We start from the raw sequence: 22,759 nt of genomic DNA on the forward strand, positions 1-22,759 counted from the left end.
TCATGCTTTTTTTCTTTTCTTTTCTTTTTCTCATGTATTTTTCTTTCACAACATTTGAGCTCAATGAGCTCATGCAACCCCAAACTTGAACCTTTTCATCGCATACAATTAAGCTCATCCCAGCTCAAGGTAAAGAATTTCAAGACAAGGGTTCACATCCTGTTTAAGGCTGAGGTTCAAAAAGGGTATAATATTTTCAAGCACTTAGGGTGAAAATTTGGCTAAAGAAGGGTTTTCAAAAATGGCCTTGATCATATGACATTCACATGCAATTCAATCAATCATCAAGATTAAGGCAATANCATTCATGTTTTCCTNTGAACAATGCATACAACAATAAAAACTCTGGAGCTCAATACCTCACAAAACATGCTTTCTCACACAATATTCATTCATACATCCTGCTTAGCATCATAACCACAATCATAATTCATCACACATCTGTTTCACTGGCTATCAACATGCAACACTACTCAATTATCAATCACATTAAATCAATCATCAAATAGCCTCATCATGCAAATCATTCAGTCAAACATCTTCAGAAAAGTATTCAAGTCAAGCATAAACACTGAAATTAAAATTCAACCTATTCTAGGAATTTAAAAAGCGAAAGTGAAAGAGAGAATCTAGGTTGCCTCCTAGTAGCGCTTGTTTAACGTCACGAGCCTAACCCAAACCTGTTTAGTACTTGTCTAAAATGACATATGAGAGTAACTGTTTTTCAACTGTTATCAGCCAACCTATTTAGTGAGTTAATGCCAAACGCTTAGGCGTCAACGCTTAGCGATATTTCTGAGTACTGCACCTACCGTTGAACGATTATCCAGCGTTGAGCGCTAGTCTCTTGGGCCTGGGCCAATTTTTCCTGATTTGAATGAACTGTATACTGATTTGCACGACCCAGAGAGGGTATCTTTTGATAGAAAGAGGCGCAAAAACACTCTCTTCACCCCTAGGAGGCGGATTTTGGATGCAGAAGCTCTGATATACAACTTTTAGGGTTTTATCTTTCATTCCTTTCATTATTTTCATCTAGTTTCACCATGTCTATGATGAACTAAACTTCCATTATTGTTGGGGAAACAATGTAATCCTTTGAAACTCTCATTATTGAATTGATCTTTATATATATGATTTACTTCATTAATTGTTAGGGTTTTTCCTCTACACTCTATGCATGCTTTGTTTAACTCATTCAATTGCATGATCATTGGTTTTGTCGATATGGACACATACGGGGAAATCTAGACTTGGGGAAATTCTCTCGGGAGCAATATTATCTAGGCATAGGGATAGGAGGACCGATTGCCTTTAAGCTTCTGTGTGAATGTAATGCATGATAAATTGTTAGGGAGACAAGACATTTTAAGCTAGTAATTAGGAGTAGGCTCTTTTCACCGAGACATCGTGTTTAGGGTAAATTAGAAATGTTGGAAATCGGTATCGATCAGAGAATAACGCAGCAGAATAAGATTTATAAAGCGGAAAGCGTGTTCGGTCACAAATCAAGTTAAAGTGGTCTGTTTTAAAAGTAAATTTTCTAACAGAAAATTTATTCGAACAATTGATGTGCATAAAACAGTAAAAAGTGTGGGGAGTAGAAAAATCAAACAGATAATTTTTATACTGGTTCGATTCAAAAGAATCTACGTTCAGTCGTTAATCACTATAAAAATTGATTAACAGTTTCACTAAAACAATTTCACAGTTTTACAATAAGTGAATGGAAATAAGAGATAAAATAACCTTCCTTCGACAAACGAATCGGAAGTGAACTACTTTGTCAACTCAAAGAGAACCGCTTCGACTTTCAACAAATGAGATGCGAGCTTCTCCTATTCACGAGACCAGACAAAGTACACTTTGCCAACTCGAAGATAACCACTCCAACTTTCGACAAACGAAATGCAAGCTTCTCTTATTCATGAGACCAGGCACAACACCTTACCAACTCGAAGAGAACCGTTCCGCCTATCGACACACGAAACGCGAGCTTCTCCTATTCACGAGACCAGGCAAAACACCTTACCAACTCGAAGAGAACCACTCCGACTATCGACACACGAAACGCGAGCTTCTCCTATTCACGAGACCAGGCAAGGGAACTGAACTAGCTTTTGAGAACTTCCTCAGACAAACTGTATTCTACAAAAGCTCTCTATTCAAAAGTTATTTTCTGAAGTTCTCAAAGCACCTATTTATAGGCAGCTAGTCCGAATATGAAAAGTCAAGTTACAACTACGAGTAATAATCGATTATTGCAACTGATAATTTATCATTCAAGTCTGTTACATGTTTTCAAAATAACTTTGGCAGTTTTCAAAATAGACCTGTGATAATCGATTATTTGAAGTGATAATCTATTATTCCATAGCAATATGGTTTTCTAAAAAAGCTCAGGATAATCGATTATTGCTCTTCGTAATCGATTAAATACGTAACAGTATCAAAAATACGAGTTTAACATATTGAAAGACATTCCTAATACATTTGTATTCTACAAAATGCTTTTAAAATAATTTCTAATATCTTCTTCAAGTTAAACTTCTTGTTGCATCATCAAAACCATTAACTTCAAGATTTAGCAATTTTCCTCATTGGTAACAAGAAAGTGACATTAACATTAATGAAGAAGTTGAATTCGTAAGTACATGAGAGTGAATAGGATGAAATCAGAAACCCCAACAACATAATTCATTCATATATTATTCACCTGTGTATTTTCTTGGTCAATTGATCAACCTTTGCATGCATGTTTATTTTCTGTTTTGCATTATAAACACTAAATTTCATTTCTCAAGTCTTAAATAATCAAAAAATCACAAGACTGTCTAGGCCAATGAGTCTCTTGGGAAAACGATACTTGGTCTTACCGTTTATATTACTTAATACGATTCGGTACACTTGCGGGAGTCTTAACAGAAGACGAATTGTCCAAACCCAAAGAACAGTGAAGAAAAAGGCCAAAAGAAGTTCTTTAAGAAGAATAAGGCATATATTGCTTGTGAGGAAGAAATGATTCTACAACAAGCTCAAGCGACTGTAATGAGCAAGCCAACATATGTTTGATGGTCGATGGTGACATCTCTAAAAATAAAGTAAGTATCTCTAGTGATTATGAAAATTCAGATTATAGTAAAAGTGAATTACTTGATACGTATAAAGAATTATTATTTGAATAAGAGAAATTAGATAATGCTCATAAAAAAAATTATAGAAGGAATTTAAAGAATTAAAATTAACTCATGACAAAATTCTTGAAGAAAATAAGGATTTGAAAAATAAAATTTTATACTATGAAAAGGTAGATATGCCAAAATTGAAGAATGTGTTTCTTGTTTAAATAAAAAGATGTCTCTAAATAAAACAACCAACCCTGCAATAATTCAAAAATTAAAAAGGTTGTTTAACCTGTTCCTAAAAAAAATTATAATTACTATGATTATAATTATAGTAATAAGACTAAAAATGTTCCTAAATATAATTATAATTATAATAAGAAAATCAAATATGTTCCTAAATATAATCAAAATGACTATAACTATAAAATTAAAAATAATAGAACCCGTAAAATTTGGATAGAACATGGAACTAATAATAATAGGAAACCAAATGTTGCTACTTGTTTCTATTGCATGAAAAATGGTCATACATCAAATAAATGCAAAATAAAACATTATGATGTTCCTTATGGAGAGTTTACTTGGGTTATAAAATAATTTAAAGATTCATCTAACTAACCCAAAGGACCCAATGGTTGGGTACCTAAAATAACTTGTTCTCTTTCTATTTTGCAAATAAGTTCTAAATCCAGGAAGTCCATGTGATACCTGAATAGTGGTTGCTCAAGGCACAAGATAGGTGTTATTTAGAAATTTACAAACTTTCAAAATAAAGAACAAGCCCATGTTACATATGGTGACAATAACAAGGGAAAGATCCTCGGAGTAGGAGACATAGGAAGTGAAAATACCTTGATGATTAAATAAGTATTGTTTGTAGAAGGTTTGAAGAACAATTTTCTCAATATTAGTCAATTATGTGTCAAAGGTTTCAAGTTAACATTTGAACCCAATTATTGTAGTATCCATGAAAAAAATTCTTCTAATATTTATTTAATTGATTTGGAAAATGTTTCAGATAAAAATATTTCATGTTTAGTAGTAAAAAAAGAAAATCCACGGTTGTGGCATAAGAGAGCTACTCATATTCATATGTAACAATTGAATAGACTCATATCTAAAGACATAGTAATTGGTCTACCAAAACTTAATTTTATAAAAGACAAACTATGTGTTGCATGTCAAAAGGGTAAACAAATTAAATCATCTTTTTATTCGAAAAATATTGTTTCGAGTGAAAAACCCTTATAGCTCTTGCACATGGATTTATTTGGTCCTTAGAGGACAAAAAGCTTTAGAGGAAATTATTATGCTTTAATTATTGTTGATGACTATTCAATATATACATGAACATTCTTTATTACTCTAAAAAGTGAAACCTTCAAAGTTTTCAAAAAGTCTGCAAAATTGAAAAATATTTGAAAATTAAATCTATTCTTAGTGGTCATTTATGGGATAGTCAATGAAATTAAGATTCATTGGCCAAGCCTCATCTGTGACATCGTGATGAAGGCTAAGAGGTATACATATTATCCTTTACCCTATGCTTTGTTGGTTTCCAGAACTTGTGACTACAAGGGAATAAATGTCTCAATTGAGGCATTCTAGAGAACTCATCCCAGTAACAAGATTGATGGTTCTACCCTTCATCAAATGGGATTCGTCTTGCAAGGAAATACCTACATTCATCGTGATGATGTGGGGAACCCAGAAGATCAAGATGACGACCAAGAGATGGATGATGTTTAGGATGAAGCGGGACCATCACCACTAGCACTAGTCAAGTCACTCTTATTCCCTAGAGTATCTGATATGTCTCTTCTTCAAGCCTCTAGGCATGATGTTGTTTGCTCTCTCCTTAGGGTATTAGATGATAAGGTCCATACTCTAGAGGGGTTAGTTCAACCTCTAAATGTTGATGATAGTGATGAGTAGTAGTCACCCCTCGTGCATTTCATTTGTATCTTGTATCTCTCTTATGTTATGTTTTAATTTATCTAATAAAATAAATTTGTCTTATTGCTTATCTTGTCCTATTTATTTATGGCTTATATTTAGGAGGAGTTCTTTATTTTAGGGGGAGTATTTTTTATGTACAGCTCTTTTTTATAATGATCAAAAAATGGGAAAAATATGTTTAAAGGCTTAATTATATTTATCTCTTGTCTACTAATTCCTATTATTTAATTTATGTATGAGTTACAAATCAGTACAGGTTAGAAAAAGCTTTAAATCAAATAATTTTTTATCATCATCAAAAAAGGGAGATTGTTAGCATAAAGCTCAAAAGTAGAAATTTTGATGATGATGTCTCAAAGTTTCACAATTCAACTAAGTTCAACCAAGCCATTCAACATATAATAATGTCATACCATTCAATAATCAAATTATACATCTTAAAACCTCAATAATTTAGAAACACTACAATTAGTTTCCCTTACTTAACCAACAACTCACAAAACTCTAACCAGCAAAACTCCTCTCAACTTGTAACATCACAAGAACGATCAAGACATATACTATTATGATCATTGATCAACAGAAACTCGTATTGATGACACAAACAATGAATGCAAGTAGAACAAAATTCACATGCAATAAATAAAAGAAAAAATCATTGAGGTTTAAAGTCAATTTACTCAAACGGATAAAATGATCGGTCCAAATTGAAGAGCCTGTTGCAAGGATCAATCTTATGGTCTCGGCTCTGTAATCAAACAAACAAAGGATAAAAACTTTATAAAAGTGATTTATTGAGAGATGACATATTTTAAAATAATGAAGTCTTATTATTTCTAAACTACTATTACTTTTAAAATGTCAACATCTAAGTCTTTACATATATAATATTTATTTATATTTTAATTGATTTTTTAATAATCTAAATTTAATTATTTTAAATATTAAATAGTTATTTTTTGTAAATAATTATATAATAAATAGTAAATATTTATATAAATTTTATACTTAACTATTTCGAGTATAATAATGTTTTGAAAGAAATTATAAACAAAAATATTATATTTATTAACTATCTACTTGTAACATCACAAGAACGATCATGACATATACTATTATGATCATTAATCAACAAAAACTCATATTGATGACTCAAAAAATGAATGTAAGAAGAATAAAGTTCACATGCAATAAATAAAAGAAAATATCATTGAGGTTTAAAGTCAATTTACTCAAATGGATAAAATGATCAGTCCAAATTGAAGAGTTTGTTGCAAGGATCAATCTTATGGTCTTGGCTCTTCAATCAAACAAACAAAGAATGGGAACTTTATAAAAGTGATTTATTGAGAGATGATGTGTTTTAATATAATGAAGTCTTATTATTTCTAAACTACTATCACTTTTAAAATGTCGACATCTAAGTCTTTACATATATAATATTTATTTATATTTTAATTAATTTCTTAATAATCTAAATTTAATTATTTTAAATATTAAATAGTTTTTGTAAATAATTATATAATAAATAGTAGATATTTATATAAATTTTATACTTAATTATTTCGAGTATAATAATGTTTTGAAAGAAATTATAAATAAAAATATTATATTTATTAATTATCTAATTGTAACATCACAAGAACGATCAAGACATATACCATTATGATCATTGATCAAGAGAGACTCATATTGATTACTCAAAAAACGAATGCAAGTAGAACAAAATTCACATGCGATGAATGAAAGAAAAAATCATTGAGGTGTAAAGTCAATTTACTTAAACGGATAAAATGACCGGTCCAAATTGAAGAGTTTGCTGCAAGGATCAATCTTATGGTCTCGGCTCTTCAATCAAACAAACAAAGGATGAAAACTTTATAAAAGTGATTTATTGAGAGATGATGTGTTTTAAAATAATGAAATCTTATTATTTCTAAACTACTATCACTTTTAAAATGTCAACATCTAAGTCTTTACATATATAATATTTATTTATATTTTAATTAATTTTTAATTAATTATTTTAAATATTAAATAGTTTTTGTAAATAATTATATAATAAATAATAAATATTTATATAAATTTTATACTTAACTATTTCGAGTGTAATAATGTTTTGAAAAAAATTATAGAAAAAATATTATATTTATTAATTATCTAATATATTGATAAAAGTAATAATAACTTATATTTTCAATTAAACTAAATGAAAAATTGAATATACTCTATTTAATTTTAAAAACTACTATATTTATTCATTACTCAATATATCACATAAAATAATAATATCTTATATTTCCAATGAAAATAAATAAAAATTAAATGTATTTGTGACTGTTTTGATTTTCTTTATTTTTTTTAAACTCTCGGTTGGTTCTCACTTTTGTATAGTAATCTCAGTTTCTCATTTTTTAATTGTCTCAATTGGGTCATATTTTTTTGTAAAAATAAGTCAATTTTACCCTACCCGTTAAGTAGTTTCAAACGACGTTAAATTTAGGGCACGTGGTGCAAAAAGAATGTGCTGATGTATGTTATTTGATGATGTGGATTTTTTTAATTAAATTGTGTGTTATTTAATTAAATACACAGTGTTGATGTGACATTATTTACTTTCCATTATTTACTTTAGGGATTTCATTTCCTGATTGTGCGAATTAGGGATTTGATATTGGATTTGGAAATTTCATTTGCTCAGTGCTAGAGAAAGACGAAGACGAAGACGGACGACAATCTTAGACAAGATGAAGAGAATCTAGGCGATAATTGACGCGAACTAAGATAAGTTAGTTTCGTTTCGTGTTTGGTTTTCTTTTTGGACGTATAAATGTCTTTTTGCTTTTACGAACACGTGTGTCTTCGATAATGGGGGGTTTTGTGTTGTTCTGTGATTATTTATAATGATTTGTGGTCCTTATTTTGCATGTTCAATTGTAACATTGTAGTATAGACATGGTGGTCTCGATTGTTAATTTTTGAATTGTTTATAAGTAATAGCGGTCCTCTGCCTAAATCTGTTTCCTTAGTAGGGATGTTACTTTGATCCTTGTCCCCTATTTATGTTTGTGTGAGTGTTTAGTTAGTGAGTGAGTGTTCCCGTAGTGGTAGGAGTGTGTAAGCTATCGTTGAAGCTATCAAATTATTACTACTTTTCAAGGCAACTTCAGTATTGCCAAGTAGTATCCAAGAAAGTAGATAAGGCTAAAGTAACCCTGAGTCGTCTTCTAATGAACACGGAGTTGATTTCTAATATTTGACTCTTACGAATGCTATGCAATGCTTATGAATAAAAGTGAGAATGTTTAAAGAATGTTGTAAAACAAATAGGAAACTTAAAAACAATTATGAAGAAATAGACTAATTCCATTGCTTTTCCAAAATAGATTCATCATTGGTTATTCACATATCATTATTCAATTGATTATTATTGAGATTGTTGATAAGGAAAGCACTAGTTTAGCTAACCTTAACCTCACAGTGCTCCGGTTGCTATGGTTTTTTATGATGACAACACATTATTAATAACACATGTATTGTTATGTGTTACATGTTCTATTCTTTATTGTGGATGAGATCTAAATGAACATGTTTGTGTTGATACTGATATATGAATGCACATCATTGATCTTATATCTAATACATCATTTATGATTGCATTACATAAGCTTTTGAAGAGAAAACCACATGCACTTTGTTGAACTTATATTGTGTGGCATAACTGCAAGTTTTAAGTCGACTTCATTATGATTTTGCATTGATTTTCAAAAGCAGTGTTGTGTGTGATTTTGCATTGAAAAGTTTTTCAAACTGAGCTGAAGTGTCTAAGTCGACTACATGCGCATTGGATCCGACTTAGTTAGTTATTTGATTTGAAATTCCGTTAATGCTTGTGTACAGTAATGGCTATATTTCAAATGTTTGTTAGAACATTTATGATAGTCAACTGTATTAATTGCAAAATCAATTGGTTGTTATGACTGCTGTTAATTTGCTTAACTGTTATAATTGTCTTATGATAGTCGACTTCTTTAGTAGCACAGTCGACTACATGAGCGTCTGATTTATAGAAAACTATAAATAGACGTGACTCAGTTGATCACGAGAGACTTTGGATATTCTAACATTTTCATTTTGATTTACAGATTGTGATCTTTGAGAAATGGCTCCAATAACTCATCAAGAAGACGGTGAAGATCTTTCTTGCAAGAGTATCTTAAGGAGGAACTGTATCTTAAGAACAATTCAAATATACAAGAGAGTTTAGAGGTTACATCTTCTCCCAATAACAAATGAGATTAGTTCTCCACTGTCATGAAGAAGTTAGCTATACAATGGAATGGAAGAGATAAAAACCCTAGAAAGAGAAAAGGAGAGTTGTCAATTCCCCAAATCTACCCCCAAAGGGGTGAAAGGTGTGTTCCTGTGCCTAAGCCATCAAAAGATACATTCTCTAAGGTGTCTATGTCTTTAAATAAGACATAAAAATAACAGAAAATAAATGTAAGCCCAAACAGATCATAAAAATCGCAAAAAATATATCAAATCACGATCTGATTGACTTTTTCTATATTCTGGTTGACTTTTCTGCACTCTGGTTGACTTTTCTGGTTGACTAGTTGACTTTTCTACATTCTCGTTAACTTTTCTGCACTGCAACTCCTTGACACTTCAACCCTTCTTTCAAATCATTCCAAAAACCTAAAAAATCAAGGGAATTTATTGATAAAATCATAAAACATGTCCCCAACTCTCTTATTCATAAAACTAAAGCAAAATCATGAGTCAAAGCAAGTTTCTAAGTCAACAAGGGTGCATTTGATATCAAAATTAAGTATAAAAATAACGGTTTTTGAACCGTTATCAATGACCTACTGTTTGATGCCTTCAAGGAAATTTTGCTGAAGCTATGCGACTCCAGGACAAAGTTAATCGACTTAACTTTGATATGAAAGATTATGAACATAAGATCAATAAATGTCCTTTTATTTAGATTTTAATGGACTATTATATATTTCCTCAGTTTAAGATTTATTATAATGTTTTTTTTTGCTTAAAAAAAGAGTTGTTTTTTTACTTGTGACATTATAGAAAAAGGGGATGTTACACTTTTGAGGACTTAGAAAGAAGTTTATTTTGCAGCGTTCCTCTTTATGTGTTACTTAACTCATATCACTTGTATACATAAAGTCTAACAAACATAGTTGATACATTGTTGCTGAAGTTTTCAAATTAATATTACTTTACAAAACAACTTTAGTATTGTCAAGTTAATAGTAAGAAACTAAATAAGGTTAAAGTAATCCTGAGTTGTTTTCCAACGAATACGAAATTGTTTTTGAATACTTGACTCTTTTGAAGACTCTAAAAAGGTTAATAAATGCTATGCAATGCTTAAAAATAAGAATGAGAATTTATCCTAATGAATTTAATGTTGAAGGATGTTGTGAATTTAATTGAAGAACAAATGAGAAACTTAGAATCAATTATAATGAAATAGGCTAATTCCACCACTTTTCCAAGATAGATTCATCATCGATTATCCACATATTATTGTTCAATTGATCATTGTTTGACTTTTAAATTAATTGAAGTACATTCTTAATTAATTTGAGGCCGATCTTATAATTAATCAAAGTATATTCTCAATCAAAAGCAAAACCTTTCTAGATTATTCACAATGAATTCAAACAAAGTGCATTCTTAATCAAATCCTATTGTGTTTAATTATGTCTATTATTAAATCTCCTAACCAAATTAAAAGCTAATTAATCAAAGTAAGTTTTCAATTAATTTTAGTTGAAAGCCTAAAAGCTTGGCCCTTCATGAATAAAGTGGAATACATGGTAAAATAAAAATGAGAGGAGTGGTGAATGCTTGCTTCTAATAAAGGAGTTTGAGTGAAAAATGAATTATAATTTTTGCTCCCTTTGTTTATATAGGACTCGATTGGACTTGAATTTTGAATATTCTATTGATAAATTTTTTTATCTTATTTCTTCTAAATAATTAATAGATTTAGATAATTATAAAAATATCTCGAGGATATTTTCTGTTGATAAATCTCTTATCTGATAATGTAATATCTCCCAATTATCTTCTAAATAATCCAATATCTTCAAAATGTATATTATTATTGCGGAGATCTAAATATATTTGAGAATATCTTTTCTAGATTCAAAAAGATTTGGCAAATATTGTCCTTTGATATTTATTGATATAGTTAAATAAGGTAATTACTTAACAATATTAAATAAAATATCTTAAGATGTATTTTTCTCCAAATTATCTTTTAAAATATCTAACATATTTAAACCCGCCCAAAATACATTTCAACCCTTTTTATTTTATTCAAAACTACACAGAAGTCCATAAATTTCTTCTAATTACACTTTAGTCCTTTCTTTCTTTTCAAAATTATTTAACAGTTAACAAACCTTATAACATGTAAAAATAATTTGTATATTAAAAATCAATTTGTATATCTCTTTAATTCCCAACCTTCGATAACTTCAATTGTCATAAATTCTCTTTTAATCAACCATTTAAACATAATTATTCCATTAAAATTTTGAAATAAAACCTAAAAAGTGAGTATAAAATATATACTCAATAGTCAATAACAATTTGTGTAGCATTAAAACATCGTTTAGATCTAATATAAAATTGTTTAGTAATCAATATACCAAAAAATTTAAAACTTAATATGATTATCTAAAACTTAATTAATCCTATACTAAATTTAAAAATTGCAAAATTTTGCACTTTTAATGTTTATTTTATAATAAACTATAATAATTTTTATAAATAAATAAATATTATATAATAATATCTAAACTTCTATATAAATGGATTCATATTTTGGGGTATATATTTCGTCTGTGTGTTTATAAAATTTATAAATTACTCAAACACTATCATTTATATGTTCAATAGTATACACATTATAACATTATACAAATTATAAACTATATTAAGACAATTATAAAGTTAATTTATATAACAAAACCTATGAAATTATATAAAAAAATCAATAAAATTATATAAATTAATATAAAAATGTAAAATTGTATAGAATTATAAATTGATTGTATAAAGTATTATAAAATTATAATTTGATTATATAACATATCATAAAATTATATTAATCATGTAAAAGTAAAGTTATGTCAAGTATATAATTATGTAAAATTGTAAATTATATAAATTGTATGATTAATTTAAATAGTTTTCATAAATTGTAAAATGTATAAAATCTAATTTTGAATGATATAATTTTATTTCAAACTAAAATAATTCAATTTTAGTTTTATTTAAAATAGTAAATCTGTAATACACAAACAGAAAGATTTGGTTAAACTTTAAACCCTAAAGTATCTTCCTATCTCATCCTTGTTGCTCCAGCCCTCGCCATCCTCTGAGTGTTCCATTGCAACCTTCACTGTGTGAGTTTTCTCATTCTCAAGATTTTGCAGTTTCCATCCCTAACAAAACTTTTATGTTCAATCCCTAATCAACTGTATGCTTGAGTCTCATTGTTATTTCTCTCTCGGTAAACTTTAAAAGAGAATTAATTTCAGTTTTTTCAATACTTTTGCATCCTTGCTGAACTTCTGCCAATCCTTTTACTTGGAGTATTCTGCAGCCTTCTTGTGTGTAGCTATTCTCCAAAAGAGTTTAACACTTTAATCTAGATATATTATTGAAAACTCATTTTCAACAAATGTTTGAAACACATTTTATCTAGATATATTACACTGGGTTAGGCTGAATCCTTTAACCTTGACCCGAGGATATTTTGGTTCTCCTTTAGGGTGATTACTGAAATATTTTCCTTACCTGTATTATGAAAAGTTTTCCAATCACCTCTGGGTATTTAAATTCCAATTTATTGTCTAAATAGGTCTTTGATATGAAAATACTAGGCATGACTGACATAAAAGTATAAAGATTATATCTTCTGTTCTTTTTTTATGGATAAAGTCTGTTATGTACTTCGAAACTGATTTAAATGTTTTACTGAAATTTTGTAAATTATTTTATGTCTAGAATCTCTGTTGATATTGCTACCTAATGGGAAAGTTGGGTAAGAAAGCCAGGAAGTTTGCAAAAAAGAATTTGCAGTCAGTTTTGAGGAACAAAAGAAAGTTAAATTCCAAGTTCAAAAGGAAAGCTTCAAAAAGTAAGAATTTTGTAGTATTACATATATGATGATTTGTTTACTTTATAGCACATCTTATAGGTGTGTACATGTTATTATTGGTTAGGATTCATATGTTTTATTATAATTTATTCAGTAGTTATATTGTCTGGGAATGCAATTTGCTTTTATGTGGGTGCAATTAATTTTGGGCAAGATGTACTCATCAGTTTGAATTTATTATTTTCTGGAAAATTTGATTGTCACAGGAGATAGTCATGATATTGAAGAAAACTTAGAGAATGATACAATTAATCCATCAAATGAAAGGTAAATGGTTTCTTAAATATAATTATCTGTTGATTTTATTAACATATTCATTTTGTTTCTGGTTCTACTACACTCATTTCTATGTTTTTGTTTTAAAATAACGTTATTCTTTTATTTTGTAAATTTTGAACTACGCCTGTAGTTCCCACCAAAACATTGTTTTCAAAGTAATTAAAAATTCCATGAAATTCTATAAATTCTAATAGATGAAAATGATGGGTGGTAATTTGATAGCAAAATTACAACAATTAAAAAAAAAAGAAAAATGCAGAAAATTACTCCTTTAACAAACTTTCTTATTTTTTTATTTAAGAGCAAGTCTTTCTCCCAAATGGAGAATCGACCCATATAAGCAGATCACTTGGATTTACTCATAACTAACAAAATCAGAAGCCTATCATAATCCATGGGTTTTAATACAATCAAATTCTTTTGCTGGTTGTACATGGTATCATACTAATAACTAACTGTTCATTTGTTGGCATCAGAAACATAGTTGAAGGATTTCAAGACACTTCTCTTGATGCTATATTCAGTGAAGATGACAGTGAAATTCTTGGAGATGATTCTGATAGTGATGGATTTCTTTCAGAGGTTTAAATTCTAAGTTATTGCTAAAACACTTGTTTGTTTTAATTTTTCATTTGCCTTAACTATTGTATATTTCATGTACTGATTTCTTGAGTTTGTGACCAGGACTCAAGCTTTTTACATGATGTCGGAAGCGACTGTGAGAGTGAACATTATATTGAGAGTTAGGATATTTCTAGCTTTCAGTTTAAACCCAATGTAATTTCGATTATTCCCTGACGTAAGTTTTTTTTTTAGACAGCAATGCTTCTAGTTCCTTATCAGTGCAAAACAGAGATCTTTGTGCTGAACTTCTAAAGAAAGCAAAAAAATTGAACAAATTGAGAGAGAAGGTGATTTTCCTGTGACCGATGGTTTTATGGTGGATTTTTCTATTTAAAATTTATTTTGTTGATTGGAGAGTGGTTCATTGCTCCATAATTTCACATGGATGAACACCTTTTTATTTGATTTGTACTTATTTTGAACAATTATGTAATGCTAGTGCCTTTTTTCCTTTCTTAGTAAAAAAAATATTGGATAGAAGGGAATACAAATAAAACTAGCATAAGAACTCACCATGACAGAAAAAGGTTAAACATCACTGAACAAGTCTAACAATATTTCAAGGTTCTGTCAATATAACATTGCATGAAATATCTTGTGTTTGATGTTGAACTTTGAAAGATTTTCTGTTCTATCCTACTTGAGGCTTACTAAGTTTTATATGGTAGTTGAAACATTTGCTGGTCTTTTTTTCCCCTTTCACAGAAAAACTTTTTATTGGAAAAAAAGAACCACTTAAGTAAACGATAAGAATACTCTAAGACAGAAAAAATGTTATCATACAGTGAAGTCTAACAATATTACAAAGTGTTGTCAATGCAACAATAACATGAAGCATTTTATGTTTAATGTTGATCATGAAACACTTGTTGTTCTGCTTGAGTCTTATCTAGTTTAGTAGGGTAGTTGATGCAAGATACACATTCTTCTTACAGTGGGCTTGTCAGCTCTGCAAGAACTAAAACATGATAGGCCAAGGAAAGAGAGGGTTTAGTTTTTACTGTTTTCTACGAACTTGGAGTTGTATGTTTGGTTGCTGAATTTCATGTAGTGGTGTATTGTTAATCTTCATTTCTTACCATATTTTCTTTTACAAATTAGGTATTTGCTTCTGATTTTTGCTATCCAATGTTTCTTGTTCCAATAACTGACTTATCCTTTTGAAATATCCAGGACCTGGGGTTTTCAAAATTTCTAGAAAGTTATGATATGAAGATTGAAGAAACCCTAGACGAGGAAATTGTGAGTAGATTTATGCCTTATTTAGCATTGACAAGAAACACTCACACATATATCATATACATATACATGAATCTTCTGAGAGATCATCTCTTAAGCATCCTTTCTTATATTTTCATTTTCATGTTGGTATTAGAGCGGGTTGATCCTGCTCTATTTGTCATTGTTTGACGAGAAGCTGTTGTTTGCTACTGTTCTCACCGGTCACCACTATGCCCAATAATTAATACTTTTAGAATATTTGACCAACTTTTTAAAAGCTGAAAGTTGTTTTTATTGTACCTATCTGTCACCTAGAGTCCTAGGTGCAGACTTTTAGTATGTTCCCTTTTATATGTTTGATGTAAGAACACACACACACACATCATATACATAAACATGAATCTTTTGAGAGATCATCTCTCAAGTATCCTTTCTCATATTTTCATTTTCATGTTGGTAATAGAGTGGGTTGATCCTGCTTTATTTGTCATTGTTTGACAAGAGGCTGTTGTTTGCTACTGTTCTCCTCGGCCACCATCTGTTGTTGCCTACCATTGTCATTATCTCCACTGGGCATCTGTTGTTGGCCTTTGTTGTCCTTGTATCTAACTTCTTTTCTGGGTCTCAATTGCTGGTGGAAGTGCAACCCATAAAACACCTCTTAGGGACCCTTTATTTTACGTTTTTCCTTCTTCTAAATGTCTTTTGGACTTGCCATTGTGTCTACTCTGGGAAGGGTAAACTGTAATGGTCACAAGAGGTCCTCAGTTTTCTTATTTTAAGAAGATGGACCATACTTAAGAGAATTGCTTCTCTTTGCATGGTTATCTTGACAGGACAGGCAATGTTTTGATGAAGAATATTAGGAATATCCAGGGTTAAAATCCAATAGCTCAACACAACCATTCACACTGTTTGGTTTGTACCATTAAATTTCTCAAATCGTTGAAAGTCAAAGTTCATGGATACTTGATTTAGGTGTTTTTGATCTTATTTATAGCAATACTTCCTTGCTCTCTTCCATTTCTTCTCCTAGAGTTCCTCATTCTATTAATTTAGCTAATGGGTCCAAAGTTGTTCCCTAGGAAATTAGTCAAGTCTCCTTTTCTCCCTTAAACCATAATTGTGATCCTTGTTTCTACTTGCCCTTTTAACCAAAATTCTGTGAGTCAATTAATCAAGGCATTAGATTGTTTATAAACCTTTAATGCTAATTCTTTGACTATACAAAAATGTGATATGGGTCAATTGATTGGTGAAGGTCATGAATCTTGAGGACTATACTATCTTGGAAGCAACCCTTATGTGTTCCTGTGTTCTGCATCTTTTAAACCTTTACATGATCGATTGAATTATCCGCACTTATCAAAATTGAAATGTCAAACATGAAGCCTCAGAATACGTAATGTCAACTAGGGAAATATGTTAGATCATCTTTTTCCACAATTCATTCTTCCATTTGGAATCCAAGTCACATCACATATTTTTGGTTTAGACATTTTTTTATAGATGAATACTCTAAATTATTAGCGAAGGATTGATTTGAACTTTTGTTTATTTTTGTGCCTTAATGAAATACAAATCAGTTTGTACAAGTTATCAAGATTTTGAGGAGAGATAATGCTGAAGAATACTTCTCTGACTTTTTTGCATTAGTCTACCTATCCTCAAAACACCTCACAAAAATGGTACAACAGAAAGAAAAATTGGCATTTAGTTCAAGTTATCATTGATTGTCTTCTTCATTCTCCCCCCCCACTTTGTCTCATTTGTGTTCTCTATTACCATAACTAAAAGTGTACGTGAAACACCTGATCATCATGGCTGGAGATAAACTATGATTGTTGAAATACAGGCTCTTGATTAGAATAACACATGGGAGCTAACGCCTTTTCTTTTCCACTTGAAAAAAGATAGTTGGATGGCAGTGGGTTTACATCATTAAAGTTAAGCCACATGGTAATTGCCTTAAAGCTAGTCTAAGGATACACATATACTTGAATATGGTAATATTTTTTCTTCTGTGGACAAAATTACTCGGTCTGACTCTTCTGTGCAATGGATGCTTTTTACCAGTGGCCTCTCTATAAATTGGATAATAATTACCTTTCTATTAAGTAATCCTAAATAGTAGAGCTACTATTTCACTGGATATGTTGTTATTTCATGTTCTCTAGCTTTTAACTTTTTATCCTATTATCACTTCTATTAATGAAAAATTGACTGTTTTCCTATTTATGTGGTTCAGGGTTCGGACGATGGAAAAAATTTAGATCTGGTGCAGCCACTTGATAGAAATAATGCATGTTCTCACGTGGGTAAACATTTGACAAGTGCATCTGTTTATTCATTGTGTAAACTGGTCAAAGAACAGAGTAGTGTTCCTGCCCTTACTTGTCTCATAAATGCTTATAGGGCAGCATGCCACAATGATTCTGAAGCAACCAGTGTCAGTGGTTGTGTCTTTTCGGATGGCATTCAGAAGAGTGAAACTTTCTCCAAGATAATACTGTTCATGCTACAAGAGGCTGATGCTACATTTAGGAGGTTATTGGGAATATCAAACTCTAGTTCTAGGAAGGAAGCTGTTTTGGACCTAAAGAATACAAAAAAGTGGTTGTCTCTTAGGCCGCTTATTAAGTCATACTTAAGAAGTACCGTGTTTCTCCTGAACCAGGTCACCGACTCTGAATTATTGGCCTTCTCAATTTGTCGGCTGAGAACTTCAATCATTTTTCTGTGTGCATTTCCATCTTTACTGCACAATCTTCTTAAGGTATTCTTAAATTTAGTACTCACAATTTTTGTTTGAAGAGGAATAAAATGTCTCTCTGTCTTGACATTACTTTCTAGTAGTAGCAGTATGTTCCATCCAAAATGACCATTATTTATAGTATGTTGCACTTGAATCTATTGCAGATTTCTATTCATCTTTGGGCAACGGGTGATGGGTCTCTATCAACACACTCCTTTCTCATTATACAAGATATAGCTTCTATATCTAGCTCTGAGTGGTTCGACTTCTGCTTTGTCAAAACATACAAGGCCTTCATTAGTAACTCTCAATCTGTTGAGCGGAAGTTTGAACATATACGTTTTCTAAGGAATTCCTTTGTGGAGCTATGTTGTTTAGATATGCAAAAGTCATCAAACAAAGCAATGGCATGTATATTGCATCTGGGTAAGATATTGCAGAAAGGGTGGCAAACCAAGAAGAAAGTAAGCTTCAAACAATTTTTTTTTTTATTAATGTTAAGATTTATGAACAATCAATTGAAGAATTAACTTTCTACGCAAGTATTATATTACCACACTGAGGAAAATTTCTGATATTTTCCCTTATATTTTGTTTACAGGAAGTGGTTAAAACAATTTGCAGTTGGCAGTACATCAATTGCATTGATATGTGGGTTACGTTAATATCAGCTAGCATACATGACTATGATCTTCAGCCATTGCTTTATATGATTGTACAGATTATAAATGGAGTTGCTCTCCTGTTTCCCGGGCCTAGATATTTACCACTGAGACTCAGATGTATCCAATGGCTTAATAATCTTTCTGGTTCTAGTGGGATTTTCATCCCTGTTACATCATTGGTGCTGGATGTTTTAGAATACAAAATTGCCAAGGATAGTGGGAAACCTGCCAAAGTATTGCAACCTATGTCTACTGTAAAGGTCAGAGTTGAATTTGACAGCCCCCTCGCCCCCAACTTAATTTTTTTATACTTATCTAATATCACACGGCCTCTGAATTGTTAGCACATATATGGACCATATACTTCAATGTAGTTTACAGTTTAAAATTAATGCAGCTTCCAAAGCATTGGTTAAAATCACGTGGCTTCCAAGAAGAGTGTGTATTATCGGCCATTGAACTCCTTTCAGAGCACTTTGCACAATGGAGCTATCATATATCTTTTCCTGAGCTAGCGACAGCGCCACTTATACACCTAAAGAAGGTCTTTGAGAAGATTTCTACCGAGAATTTCCGACGTGTTATCAAGCGTTTCATTGACCAGGTGAGAAAAACAATCCTGTTTTCATGTCTGTCTATTTAGAGTATATTACATGCCATCTTGAACTTTGGGATTTAATTGAATGTCTGCAAGGCTAGTGGAATCTGTAAATCACTATCACATAACAAACTGGTTATCATTGCCGTAAGTTCTGTTAGGAGTGTAGATAAACTTTTGTATGTCATTTCTTGGCAGCCTTCCCTTGCATGATGTTTAAGCATTTTTGCCCTTCCCTTTGTCCTTTTTTAAAACAGAATTTCAATATAGCCTTCTCATCCAATCTCTTTTGGCCTTTTCTGTTTGTGTTGGCTAAATTCAGGTGGAAATGAATATTGACTATGTGCAAAAAAAAAGAGAAGATGTGTCTTTTTCACCAAAAGATCATCAGTCCGTTGAATCATTTCTTCAGGTTATCTCCCTTAAACTCATATTTGAATCAGTCTTGTCATATTTCTGTGACTAAACTAATCAAGCATCTGATTTGGCAGGTTGAAAAACGAAATGGTAACACTCCATTTACACAATACTATAAAAACATCATGAGCAAGGCTGCTTCTAGGAATTCAATTTCAGATAGAAAGGTATGATTTACTCAATCACTTGTCTCTTCCAAGTTTCTTTTTGTATGGCCTCCCGCATGCTATTGAGTCCTTATTTGGGATACCTCATCCTTTATTGCTGTATGAGGGATATGTCACTCTTGCTAATTGACATGGTTGAAATTGTTGGAAAAATTAACGTAAATTTCCAAATATTAATGCAAGTGCTTTCCAAGAGGAAGTGAACGTATTTTGAATTTCGGATATCCCAACTGCAATAATGAGAGGGCAGGTGGAGAAAGGGGCAGTCCTCAGTCTTTGTGAATGCCTGTGAGAATCTGGACACCCTTTTTGGGAAATGGCAAAAAATGTGAATGTGAGCCGGGACATGAGGTGTCTGAGAGGAAGAATTGTTGGATGGTGGCTAAATAGGTGTAGCTGGACTGAACTCACTATGATTTTAAGTTGAATATTTCGGCTAAGGAAACTGTCAAACTTTTATGATACCTCATATATACAAATTATACAGACAGACAAATACACTGCTGAACTATTTACATATTATATTTACGAGAGATAAATATAAGTTCTACTACCTACGTACATGAATTTAAACACTATACATTAAACACTATACATAAACCCTAAATATTCAGTACATGGACAATGCCAAACTTCTTGCAGTTTTCGACAATGCCATATCTTTGATTACTTTGTCATTATCAAAGTCACCATACAATCAGCTTTTACAAAATTTACCATTCATTTCACCTAGGCTTACATGAGTAATGACTTCTCAACTGTTTACATTTATCAGTAATACGGCGTTGCTGATAATTATTTTTTATCAGTAATACGATGCTAAATTCCCGACGAAGAGAATATTCATTTGAATCTTTTAAATTTCAATCATCCAAGTATTGAGTTTCTAACATTATCCATGATTTGTGTGGCAGGCTACAGGCAAGGGGAAGAGTGAAATGCTACATCCAAATGGCAGCACTGCCATGGTGTCTACTTACTCTTGAAATAATCTTTCTTTGGTGATCCGATTCTACATGAGGTAGATAGTTAGAGCTGTTTACATGAGGTAGATAGTTAGAGCTGTCTAATGTAAACGTTCATTACAAATGCAATTTCATTCATTGGACCCAACGAGTGCTGTATTTTAAATTTTGGTTCTAGATTTTGCTGTATTGAGTTATGAGGCTTCAAAGAATGTAATACAAAAAATAAGGTTAAAATTTTGGTGTATTGGTTCATCTTTTTTCTGTGCTCTCCATTTCAATACTTTGCATATTCTAATTTGAATGTATATTTAGGTCATTGTGAACATGTATATCGTGTTCTGTTGCCGTGTGATCTGTGTGATTAATTGGTAAAAGAATCCGTTATGACTTTCATCGTTTTTTTTTAAATTTTTGTTAATTAATTAATTATTTTTTAAAATAATTTATTTATAGTTTTTAAATAATAAATTTGTTTTATTTATAGTTAATTAATTATTTTTTTTTATAATTTTGTATAGTTAATTATTATTTTTTTAAAATTATTTAGAGTTAATTAAAATTGTTTTCAAATTATTTATAGTTAATTAATGAATTGTTTGCTTTTTATTTTAATTATGAGTTCTTGTAATAAAATTGTGTTTAAAGTGGTTTAAAATAAAGAAAGGTTAAAAATTCTCAATGGATTTTGAAATTCTTTGAAGGCCGTTATAGATTTTAGGCTTAATAGCGCTTTTGGTCCTTAGTTTGGGAGGTTTTGTTCAATATGGTCCTACCTTTTTTTGTTAGTAACAATTGATCTCACTTTTTGAAAAAACTGTATAATTGACTCCTTTTTGGTTTAGACGTCAATTTTCTAACGGTGCTGTTTACGACGTCAATAAGTTCTTTCATGCATTCACCTATCCAAATGTTATTTTAACAGTCCTGACATAATGTTATGTTAAAAATCATGTCATCATGGTATACAATAAGGATTATAATAAACAATTTAAACTTGAATATGGGACCACTATGAACAAAAAGGACTCAATTGAACAATTTTTTCAAAAGGTGGGATCAATTGTTATGAAAAAAAAAAGGTAGGACCATATTAAACAAACCCTCCCAAACTAGGGACCAAAAGCGGTATTAAGCCTAGATTTTATATATCTGTTGAAGACCTTCAACATTTTCTTTTTATTTCTTTTTAATTAGTTAATTAATTAATTGTTTTCTAGATTATTTTATTTATAGTTTTTATATAATATATTTTTTATTTATAGTTATTTAATTATTTGTTTTATTTTCATAGATTATTTACAGTTAATTAATTAATTTTTTTATTTTTAATTTATTTGTAATTAATTAATGAATTGCTTGAATTAGTTTTGTAATTCTTAGTTCATGTAATAAATTTGTATTTAAAATTGTTTAAAAAAAAGTTGAAGACCTTAAAAAAAAGAAAATTTCGTTGCAGTCTTCAACGAATTTTAAAATTTATTGACAGATTTCAAAATTATTGAAGATCACAAGGAATTTTCCATTTCCGTTGAAAACCTTCAATTTTTTTTTTAATTTTTAGTATATTAATTAATTGTTTTCGTATTTATTTTATTTATAATTTTTAAATAATAAGTATGTTTTATTTATTGTGAAATAATTGTTTGTTTTATTTTTATAATTTATGTATAGTTAACTAACTATTTTTTTTTTAAATTTATTTATAGTTAATTAAATTTGTTTATAACTTATTTCTAGTTAATTAGTTAATTGTTTTGTAAATTATTTTATTTGTAGTT

The 22,759-nt window shown here is 30.2% G+C and overlaps 1 protein-coding gene across 1 annotated transcript; it reads left to right on the forward strand.

Moving 5' to 3' along the window:
* The first annotated feature begins 12,419 nt into the window (after nt 1–12,419).
* On the forward strand, nt 12,420–21,251 carry LOC106775398 (nucleolar complex protein 2 homolog). Its single transcript, XM_014662523.2, has 14 exons — nt 12,420–12,529; nt 13,134–13,266; nt 13,494–13,554; nt 14,043–14,148; nt 14,251–14,308; nt 14,383–14,477; nt 15,364–15,432; nt 17,660–18,187; nt 18,331–18,630; nt 18,768–19,091; nt 19,229–19,435; nt 19,752–19,841; nt 19,921–20,013; nt 20,928–21,251. The coding sequence occupies exons 2-14, from the start codon at nt 13,158–13,160 to the stop codon at nt 20,997–20,999; spliced, it is 2,112 nt and encodes a 703-aa protein (XP_014518009.1). The 5' UTR covers nt 12,420–12,529; nt 13,134–13,157; the 3' UTR covers nt 21,000–21,251.
* Nucleotides 21,252–22,759: the final 1,508 nt, after the last annotated feature.

This window comes from Vigna radiata, chromosome 1 (genome assembly GCF_000741045.1).
Source record: "Vigna radiata var. radiata cultivar VC1973A chromosome 1, Vradiata_ver6, whole genome shotgun sequence".
In the NCBI taxonomy this organism is placed as follows: Eukaryota; Viridiplantae; Streptophyta; class Magnoliopsida; order Fabales; family Fabaceae; genus Vigna; species Vigna radiata.

Coding starts and splice junctions, on each gene's coding strand:
- LOC106775398 (XM_014662523.2), top strand. CDS start 13,158: ATGGGAAAGTTGGGTAAGAAAGCCAGGAAGTTTGCAAAAAAGAATTTG. Junction 15,433..17,659: donor AAACCCTAGACGAGGAAATT/GTGAGTAGATTT, acceptor TATGTGGTTCAG/GGTTCGGACGATGGAAAAAA. Junction 20,014..20,927: donor ATTCAATTTCAGATAGAAAG/GTATGATTTACT, acceptor TTTGTGTGGCAG/GCTACAGGCAAGGGGAAGAG.